Source organism: Cupressus sempervirens, chromosome 3 (assembly GCF_028749045.1).
Source record: "Cupressus sempervirens isolate cs-2001-9-10 chromosome 3, ASM2874904v1, whole genome shotgun sequence".
Taxonomy (NCBI): domain Eukaryota; kingdom Viridiplantae; phylum Streptophyta; class Pinopsida; order Cupressales; family Cupressaceae; genus Cupressus; species Cupressus sempervirens.
This window is the reverse complement of record NC_143120.1, coordinates 837,745,621-837,757,016: the sequence shown is the minus strand read 5'-3', so window position 1 is coordinate 837,757,016 and position 11,396 is coordinate 837,745,621. Positions and strand designations below refer to the sequence as shown.

General features: G+C 37.4%; 1 protein-coding gene across 1 annotated transcript in view; it reads left to right on the top strand.

Moving 5' to 3' along the window:
* The first annotated feature begins 338 nt into the window (after nt 1-338).
* LOC149569388 (Pentatricopeptide repeat (PPR) superfamily protein) overlaps nt 339-11,396 on the top strand; it is a 35,254-nt gene continuing 24,196 nt past the window's right edge. Inside the window, exon 1 of the mRNA XM_089822108.1 lies at nt 339-2,488. Coding sequence (XP_089678234.1) covers nt 482-2,293 — 1,812 coding nt within the window. The 5' untranslated portion in view covers nt 339-481 and the 3' untranslated portion in view covers nt 2,294-2,488. The remainder of the gene's footprint in view (nt 2,489-11,396) is intronic.

Here is an 11,396-nt window from a genome sequence, read left to right as displayed (position 1 = left end):
TAAATACAAGAATTTCAATGTTCCTACAATGATATATGCGTCTACACTAATACTTTTATATGTTTTTTTTTCTTTATAAAATTTTATTTATTCTTTTCAATCAAATACCTATGGGAGTATCCCTTGCACCTTTTTCAGGTGCAAGTGCTAGTAAATTCTTGAGCGTACCAAAGTGCCATTTCTCTCAAGTGATATCAGATTTCCATAATCCATTTTTAACCATCATCGCTTGCTCTTATTATTAAATTAATAAGTTCATAAAACCCAACATTTTTAAATACGAACGAATCTTTTCACGATCCACTTTAGCTGTGCTGGAATTTAAGCAGAAACTTGACCTTTGCCCCGAATACTCAGTTTCATTTTGCTGCTGTGGCGAAGCGTTGCCAAGTTTCCGTGCAAGTTCTCTTTGTCATTTATCTATATTGTGCTTCGAAATTAATTTCGTTTTCTTTCACAGTCCTCTCTGCACTGGATCCTGATGGTAAAAATAAGTATTCACAGGCCAGCTTTTTTGATCAATCTCTTCAATGGCCACCGGCGATATCATAGAAGCTTACCAATTAATATACCCATTTCGCGTGTCCTTGCCGTCCATCCTTCCTCTAGCACAAATCATAAAAATGATAGCGCAGAAATAGTTCAGAAGCTCTACATGGCATTGAAAGAAGAACCCACTTTCGATTCTCTGAAGAAACTTTCTCACAGATTGACGGCTGATCATGTGATTCAAATACTACTTAGAGGGCAATTAAAAGTGGGTTGCTTGCTGGATTTTTTTAACTGGGTAGGGCAGCAGCAGGGTTTCAGACATACGGTTCAATCCTACTGTACCATGATTCATGTTCTGTGCCAGGCTAGAATGTTCCCGCAAGCACGATCTCTGCTGGAAATCATAGTCTCAAGGAAGGGACGCCATTCAGCAGCTTCTGTTTTCCAGGTACTTGTAGAAACACAGATTCCCAGAAAACATACACCACCTGCAGTTTATAATATGCTAATGAATATATACACACGGTGTGGAATGATCCCAGATGCCATTCAGTGTTTAAGGTTGATCAAAAAGCACAAGTTCGTGCTTTCGTTGCAGACCTGCAATGCCATAATCGGTGGTTTTCTTAAGTCTCAATCTACTAATTCTGCTTGGGATTTATATAATGAAATGGTAGAATATGGAGTATGTCCCAATGTCTATACATTAAATATGGCTATTAATTGTCTTTGTAAGGATGGGAAGCTAGGAGAAGCATGTAGCTTGTTTGGTGAAATGGAGAAGAAAGGCCTTTCTCCTAATTTGGTGACTTACAATACTTTGATTAGTGGGCATTGTAAGAAGGGCCAACTAAGTGATGCTTACAAGCTTTTGACTGCGATGGTGGAACAGGGCATTTGCCCTAATATTGTGACTTACACCGCTTTGATTACTGGGCATTGCAAGGAAGAAAGATTGAAGGAAGCGTGTAAGTTGTTTGAGGAGATGAAAAGAAGGGGTGTGATTCCAGACGGTATCATATGTACAACATTGATTGATGCATACAGTAAGTTAGGCACAATTGAGGCTGCATTGAATCTATATGATGAAATGGAAAATAAAGGAATAAAACTTGATGTGGTTGCATACAATGCACTTATCTATGGGCTCTGCAGGGCTGGAAAGTTAAAGGAAGTTAAAAGATTCCTAGATCTAATGGTAAGAAAAGGGTTGATGCCTGACAAGATCACTTATACTATCTTAATTGATGGATTCTGTAAGGAAGGTAATTTGGAAAAGGCTCTGGAGATTCGAAACAAGATGGTTATGAGAGGCATGAAGATGGATAATGTTTGTTACACTGCTCTGATAACTGGACTTACCAGGCAAGGAAAAGTTGTAGATGCACAAAACATGTTGCATGAGATGTTGAAGGCAGATTTCAGGCCGGATGATGCAACCTACACAATGATTATTGATGGACACTGCAAAAATGATGATTTAGAAATGGCTTTGAAGCTATTCAAGGAAATGCAGCATGGCGGAGTGGTGCCTGGTGTGATACATTATAATGCTCTTATCAGTGGACTTTGCAAGAAAGGCCAGACACGGAAGGCAAACATGCTTTTGAAAACAATGATTGACAGAGGCTTAGTGCCAGATGATATTACCTACAACACATTAATTCACGGACTTTCCAAGAAAAGAAACTCAGAAGTATCTAGGAAGTTACATGACGAGACTGGTTTAATTTCAGACTTTGCAGCTTACACATCACTAATGGATGAATTTGAAAACAAACCGGAATTTACAAGAGAATAATACCCTTGTTTGCTATTTGCCAAGAAAACCGCAAAGTTGCATCAAGCAACAGCCAAATAAGTTGATTTTGAAGACGGGGAAGAAAAGGAACAAAATTAATATTGAGGCTTTAATCAAAGGAATAAACTTCGCATTCTTCCCAAAAGATACTACGGCGTGTCTGAATATAACTATATTCATGCCAGTATTCATGAGGTAACATATCATTTACACTGTTTAAAAATCATAAGATAAAATCCTTTGTGCTACCGTCTCTCTCTCCCCTCTCTCTCACTCTGTGTGTGTGTGTGAATTCAACATTATTTTGGGAATAGAGATATCAATACAGGTCATGGCACTGAAAGCATGTCTCAACATTGGCAGGATGACCAAGGCTAATATTTGTTTTTTGGGCAGTTAATTTTATATATATTAGTAGTCTTAAAGTCGCAGCTTATAATGCTAAATTCTAATAACCTAGTGAGATTGGTGGCAGATGAAAAGATACAGCTTAGGGTTCCAAGTCTTGACAGTTATTTTGTGTTAGTATTTAGAAACTGTCTCATCTAAAGAGTTTTTTGGCATCTTGCACAACATTCATGTTGAAGTCGACAAATACACTTATGAGTTGGATTCCATTCCTTGTCACCCTTTCATTGTAATCGAGTTTTTTATGTGACAAGAGATTCTAATAGCTACCCTTTCATTGTAATCGAGTTTTTTATGTGACAAGAGATTCTAATAGCTAGTTGGGGTCTAGGAGTGGATATCCTGACGGGGTTGAGGGTTAGGGTCCCACATGGAGGTCTGCAGGAAACACCTTCATTTTCTTCAAGGGTCAACAATCAGGCAATGCCTCTAGCGGGGACAAGGAGTAGCAAACCCATCAGCAAGCCCAAATTAAGGCCTTAGAGACTGCACAAACTTTTACAGCGCATGTCATTTTTCCAAATCTATCTCTTAGGGGTGAAATTAGATATTTGGCACTTTCCAGGTAGGACTTATGGAAAATCTATTGGAGAACCAGCCTCAGCCTTGGCCTTGTACCAGACCCATAAAGTTACAGTGGGGGAGGGTGTTTTTAGTGACCAGATAACATAGGTCATATACTTCTAGTTTTTTTGTTGGGCAGAGCTGGCAAACAACATAATTATATTCTCAAGTGTATTTTGTGCTTTATTTTTTGATGACTAGAGATTATTAAGGTAGTTAATTTGTAATGAATATTGGAACAGTGGGGTTCTATTCACATAAAAGTGCACTTAGTAAAGCATTTGGTGAGATACGATGGTGAACTTGTTCTAGTTTCTTTTGAGTGTTTTCTTGTGGACTAATAAAGAGCTATGAAGTTAGTTATGACACTATGTTATGTTGTGATGGGTTTTAGCTGGTGTAGTTTAGCATGGAGAATTGTCTAAGTCTTGTGTCACTATTGTTGCAATTACAAGTCATTTGGAGGTGAAGTCTCAGTTGCATAATTGTTTAACTTACTTGAGTGTGTATGATAGTGCAAGTGGTGGTGCATTGTTAATGCATTATATGCAGTGATGTCTAGGTGCATGGTGACCTTCTAGGGAATGCTCAAAGGTATTGCAAGTAGCTAGAAGTAATCAGGTGTTTGTGTTTGCTACCACAAGCCATGGATGATGGTGTTTGGCTGTGGTGTAGGAAGGCATGCATGTAGTTCTGGTGAAGATGGTAAGTAGGCTTTGACCAATTGCGAGCAATGATAACTCCCTATTTGCAATGGTTATCTATGTGAGTAGTTCAAGTTCAATGTGATGTGTAATATGATATTGCCCATGTATGGTCATGTTTTGGTTGTATGACTATTGGTATTTATATGGTAGTTAGATATTTTAGATGGTTGGTATTCCATAAGGTCTTGCTGCCTATATATACTTGCATGTACAGATGGAATGAAGTTTGGTTAGATGCTAGTTGGAGGTCGTATGTTGTAGTCTACAGCTTGAGATATTTTTCAGGAGAGGCTTTTTGTATTTGGCATATTTCTTGTGAATGCAATTGTTATTGTCTTTTCATTGGTGGGTTTCTCCCATCAGAGTTTTCCATTTGAATTTGTTTCATCTGTATGCATATAGTTTCATGTATTTCCATATTGTACTAATTGAATAGGTATAAACATAATTGGGTTTGATCACACAATTTTAAGGTGTTCTGTTATCCTTTCCATTGATCAATTGAAGCCAGGATTAAATTACCAACTTTTGGTATCAAACCATGATTACTTGGGTGAAGCCATGTCATTTTGTGTCATAACTATGCATGTGAATGGTGAATATGTTGAGAGATTGCACTTTTGGAGCCTTGGTGCGAAGGTTTATTGTAGTATGTATAGACTAGTTTCAATGGGAGCCTTTGAAGGATCTTGTGAGGATGTAGAGAAAGTGTTGTTAGATTCATAGTGAGTAGGTCAAGGTCTGCTATTGAGTAGTTCATTGGGCAGAACTTTGAGCTATGGAAGTTCAAGGTAGAAAAACCTCTTGGTGGAGAGATATAAGTGGATATTGGTATCCTCTTTGGTGAAACTTACAGGTATGTTTGATGAGGAAATTAATAGATTAGATAAGAAACATAGACATGCTCTTTGTTTATGTCATTCAAATCTTGTATTGATTAATGTGTCAAAATAGCCCTTTATATATTTATTTTGGAAGAAGATAGGAAATTTGTATTAGTGCAAGAGTCTAGTAAACTAGTCTTGTAAAGGAAGTTATATTCCTCGAAGATGAAAGAGCTAGATTTATGAAAGAGCTAGGCTTTGTAATTGACTATCTCAACACCTTCAATATGATTATGAGTCAATTAATGTCAACACAACTTCAGATGGAAGATGAGGATAAGTGCATTTTACTATTAGTTTCCTTACCTCATTCATGGGAAAAGTCTATTATGACAATTATTAGTAATTGTTTTTCACCCAACCAAAAGAACCCTTCGATGATTCCTCGTATAATGCTATGTTTGTGAGGAGTAGGTCTGAGGATAGAGTGGTAAGGAGAAGGGTGGTGGGGATATAAAGTCTAAGAAGGAGGAAAGGTCCAAGTCTTTTAGTGAACCTTAAGTAAAACGTTGAAATTGTTGCAAGAGATGTCACACAAAGGAGTGCAAGTCCAAGAAAGAGGAGGATTCTTCCCTTGCTGTTGATGAGCATGGCAGTGATGCTTTTATATCTACCAATAATATTGGTGATGATTCTTGGTTGATTGACTTCAGTGCATTAACATTATAATTAGATTTGAATTTGAGTTACTAGGGTCACGTAGGACAGACTGTTTTGAAAAGCATGGTATGTGTGAATACAGTGGAAGATCTTTCAGTTTTTTTTGTTGGGTTTGCGTTTTGTCAACATAGTTCACCTTAAAAAATGGTAACAGGTGATTTGTTTCAGGAAGCATTATAGCAAGGGCAAGATTGGAAGTGATTCATAGTGATGTCTTTAGTCCCATGGATGCACACTTAATTGTTAAGTCTCTATACTGAGTCTCTGTTATTGATGATTATTCTAGATCAGACTCTGTGTATTTTTTAAGGAAAAAGTTTGTCATTTTGGATAGGTTTATGATGTAAAAATTTAGATTGGTGAGAAGATCAATTTGTTAAGGTTAGAGAATGGTCAGGAGTGTTGCTCCAAAGATTTTGAGCATTTTGTAAGCATATTGATACTATTAGGGAAATGACAACAGTCTACACAACACAATAGAATGAAGTAGTTGAAAGGTTAAATTGAATTTTGTTGGAATGAATTAGAAATCTATTAAGCAATGCTGTTATAGGACAAAAGAGTCTTGGGTTGCAATGGTTAATAACAACTCTCTTTTAAAATAACAAATCTGCAACTGGAAGAACTACAGAAATAATAAAGAACACATCCACAATATCTCCTTCGCACAATTCTGAACATCAAAGAAGAACACTAACCAACAATGCTGAGCACTCAATATAATTCTACAAAAACCACCTTCATGCCCTGATCTGAGAATATAGTCTTAAGAGGAAATATGACAATATCTGTTACAAAAAAACATCATCAGCAACCTTAGACTTTGATCACTGAAGAACACATATTGCACCATACCAAAAAGCGATGCTGCAGCCTCTTATCCGTTGCATAGCAATGACAGTTCATTTTCTTGAGCAACTCAACAATCATGGACTTGAGTCTCTGCAATGATAAATGGTTACATTACATGAGACCCTTTGAAGTCCCAGAGTTACTGCAGAATCACTCTTCAGTATTGAATTCCGCTTAGATAACTGACTGCCACAACACACAACTGAATGACAGTTACAAAGAAAATGAATTACATGAGCTGGAGTGACAGAAATGACTCTTCAAGAGATAAACGTTCAAATACTCTTCATAGTCTAAGTCATCCGATCATAGGGAAGAATTAGACATCATAGTGAATAGGCAACACATACAACCCGTACGCTGGAGTCATCACAGGTATATATTATAAAAATGTCTCCCGCTGCTACAAACTCCGACACCGCCTCTTAGTAAAGCAAATATTTTTCCAGATTCTCATTTCATGGAGTCTCTCAACATGACAGTCACAATGGCTACAACCATTTGTGAAGAAAACAAAATTTATCAGGGAGTCTCTCAACATGATAGCATCATATTGTCACTAAACATGATGTTCACCATGGCTACTCCCATGTGTGAAATAAACACTAGCTCTCATCACAGAGTCACTCAATGTGATGTTGTTATGGAGTCTCTCAACATGACATTCACTATGGCTACTCCCATGAGTGGAAAGAGCAACAAGGGCTTTCACCTCAAATTTTCCATCTTAGAGAAAAATGCATTACAAGGGTTTCACCTCAAATTTCTCCCTCGCAGAGGAAAATACATTACAAAAACTTTCACGTCAAATTTCTCCCTCGCAAAGGAAAATACATTACAAAAAGTTTCACCTCAAATTTCTCCCTCTCAAAGAAATATGCATTACAAGGGCTTTCACCTCAAATGTCTTCCTTTTAGAGAGATATGCATTACAAGAGCTTTCAACTCAAATTTTTCCCTATCAGAGAAAAATGCATTAAGTTCATAATTAAAACAATTGAATGCCAAGACTCCTCAATAGAGACACCTTCTCAGGAAGTGCAATATTCTAACAACTTTGATTATCACAATAAATTACAATTGGCTCCAATGTTTGACCAAGCAATGAGCTTTTGAAGCCACATTGCTTGTCAAGCTTGTTGATCCTCTGCAAAGAACTTGACACTTTCCCTCTTCTACTCAAGCTTCCTCTGAATCTTTAAGCACTTTCATTAACCTTGTAACCTCCTCGTTCAAGATTGCTTGCAATGCTTGCCTTAGGGGAACAATTTTCAATATACATCTCTAAAACTTCTACCATGCTACAGACTATGATTGTCCTCGACCTTATCTGAGATCACCCTATATTGAATGAGTTTGCAAACCTACCAATGTCAAATCCAAATTGACTCTGCAATTCTGTTCTCTGTAGCTAAAGAGTTTTACTAAGGATTTTTAGCGCCCAGCCTTGCAATGCTGCAACCCACTTAGCTAACATTTCACTTCTTCACAAAACTCTTTCTTGATCCCTGCCTCAGAAATTGCAAAAAAGTTCTCTATAAGTGAACTCTCCTCTATTGATCTTAGAACCTTAATGCTCTCAATTTGTGCCTTGAATTCTTGGAATTTAACTCCCTCTAGATGCTATTTCCTCCTTTAGAAGTAGCTGATTGCAATAGATTCTCCATTGATTAATGTCTTCATCTTTCTTGATTTCCTTGGTGATGCAAACTTTCCATCCAAGGCTGACCCAACTTTGTTCTGGCACATTTACTTAGAGTCATGACTGCAAGCTAAGTCTTCATTTATGTTCATTTCTTCAGTCGTGATGACTTCTACACTAGATGTTTAATTTCTTGCTCCTTTGAATTCCTTATGCAACTTCATATAATTAATCCATCATCCTTTTGCTCCTTGATCCATCTTTTATTTTAGAGAGATTAATAAAAAATCATAAAATCAAACTATCTTGAAGAGGAATATACAAACCAATGCTACAAGAATACATGAATAATTATTCTAAAGTGTAACATGCATGATTGCAGCTAATTCCAAATTGTGGGACGTGTAATTCACCTCTTAATTTTTGAGTTTTTGTTTCTCAAACGCTATCACTAGCCCATCCTCCATCCATACCCCACCTAATCCTTCTCCTGATGGATCTTTCACCACTAAGAATTGCCCTTCAGGATTTGGCACCTTCATAATTGGTGCTGAGGTTTGTTTTTCTTTGAGAAGTTCGAAGGCTTGTTAGCACCTTTCGGTCCACTCAAACTATTTTCCTTTTTGCTGAAGAGAAGTAATGGGGTATGCAATTTGTGAGAAGTTCAGGACGAACTCCCTATAGTACCTTGCCAGGCCCATAAAGCTCCTGATTTCTTGCAGACAAGCCATTCTGAAATTACTATAATTTTGGCTGGATTTACTACTATTCCTTTGTTAGAAAGGATATGCCCAAGAACAACTTGTCATACAATGGTGTTCTCGAAGTCATTGTAATACTAAATGAAGGCGCTGTAAGTGCTCCTCTTTGTTCTTGGAGTATATTATAATATCATCTAGGAATGTTAAAACGAATTATCTAGGTAATCGTGGAATACACTATTTATTTGTGTTACACGGGGACTCGCACCGCCCTCCCAAACCTTGGAGTACCCGTCCTTGAGACCCTCCTGCACCGAGTACTTGCATACCCAAGTACCCCCACCTTCGCCATTTCGCAACCATGCTGCCACTGGAATGGGGACTTGGATTTCTATTTGACTTTTGATTTTTGAATGTTACTATTGTGTATGTAATATGTTACCATGTTGAATGTTCAATGGTTCTAGTTCAGGTTGCAATTTTGCTATGTTCAAGTATTTTAATGTGGTATGTTCTACTGAAACATCATTTCATAACAAGCATTTCAAGTTCTATATGTATACTATACAACACTCCTTGCCCCGCCGTCCCGATGTACCCCAATACTGGTGTTACATTGCTAATTGTAAGGTTCATAAAGGGTAGTTGGCACATTGGTTAATCGAATCGGTAAGACCGTGAACTTGTAGTGCTTATAGCGAGTTTAGAAGGCCGTTTTATGAATATCTTCATCATTAAGTCTTTATTGATGATATCCTAACTGTAGATCTATTTTCAAAAATACTATGGCTCCTCGCATTTGATCAAAGAGATATTGATGCAAGGTAAAGGATATTGTTCCTTATTGCTACCTTGTTGAACATTCTGTAGTCTATGTAAAGACAAAGGGTCCTATCCTGCTTGAAAAAAATGACTGATGCCCACCAAGGTGAAACATTAGGTCGAATCAACCCTTTACTAAGCAGCTCCTGCAATTGTGCCTTTCAACTCCACTAGTTCTATGGTTGTCATTGTATTGTTTGCTTTAGATATAGGTTCTACACCTAGCATGAGATCCTTAGAAAAGTCGAAGATTCTTTTTGGGGGTAGTCCTGGTAACTCTTCTAGGAATACATCCCAAAAATTGCAAAGATAAGGGTATTTATCTTTGAAGGACTATTCTTGATCTTCCTCCTTATCATATTCCATTGCGTCGTGGTTCTTAGTGCTGTAAATAAGCAAGTCATCAAAGTAATTGATTTCCTTAGTTTCATCTAGCTTCTCCATCTTGACAAGAAATAGGCAACACCCCTTTTTCTCACTACGCCGCAATTGGGAATCAGAGAGCTACCTCAACTTGACTTCACATTTGATGCCTTGAGGGTTACTATATTGCCTAGATCATCCAACATTCCATTGTTTTACTGAAACAACCCACTCTCGCATGGTGTTGCCACAACCATTTCATTCCCAAGGTGATGTCATATGGTCTAAGTGTGCTACATACAGGTTTACCTCTATTGCAAAGTTGGAAGCTCAACCTTGGCCCTGAACAAACATTTCTCTACCTAAGCTCTACATTGGTTTGCATACTTAACTGACCATGCGTCATCCATATACCCAATTCTTTTTGGGAATCTACTAAGAATTTTAGGTGAGATAGAATTTTATGTGGCCCCTATGTCTATTAGAGTTGATATAGTGTTTTTGTAGAGCATACTTGTCACCTTGTTAGGGGTGATTTAGAAAGTTTACCTGTATGTTATCCATTGTTGCATGAATTCTTTGTTGGAAGGTTGTTTTCTGGTTAGGAATGGGGTTCCTTTGTGCTTGTCCACCTAGTGTTCTGGTGGGGCATTGGCTTGCTTGGTGTTCTCCATATGTGAAACATCTTCCTAGTGGATCCCTCTTTTCAATTGCCTCTATTGGGTTTTACCATTTTACCTCAAAAACAAAGTTCTGTATTCTTTTATGTGTCTTGGATTCTGTTTGGTTTTGATAGACTTTTCACCTCAAAAAACAAAGTTTGTATTCTTTTATGTGTCTTGGATTTTGTTTGGTTTTGATAGACTTCTTCTCTCAAAAACAAATTTTTGTATTCTTTTATGTGTCTCGGACTTTGTTTGGTTTTGATAGATTTTTTACCTCAAAATTTATGGTGGGTTGTGATCAATTTTTCACCTCAAAAATTGTGTTGGGTTTGCGTCAAATTTTCTCGTCAAAATTGATGTTTTGTAAACTTCAAATCATAGTATCTTGCAGTCTGTTTTGGGACATCATGCTCATTTGCAAAGTTTGGAGAGTTTGCCAATTTTTCCTCAAAATTGTGTTAGCTGTTCTTAGCGGTTGTCTCTGTCTCCAGGGAAGAGCAACTTTGTTATCCAACATCAGGTTGGATGTTTTGTGATGATTTCTTGTCAGATCTTTTGTTGATTTTGGGAGGGTTAGTGTCAGACGCATCTTAGTGTTAGAGTCAGTGGCAAGCTCGTCTCTTGTTGCAGAGCATTTTGAAGAAGGGACATCCTTCTCTGTTTTTTTTTGGACGGCTTCTTGGTCATTAACATTTTGTAGATCCAGAGAGGGTCTCAACAACAACATAATCTTTTGGAGAATTTGTGACCAGAAGACAACACAGCTAGATGATGACCATTAATGGAGGGTATTATAATATTGTAATGCTTCTTTAATGGTCATCTCAGTTAGTCT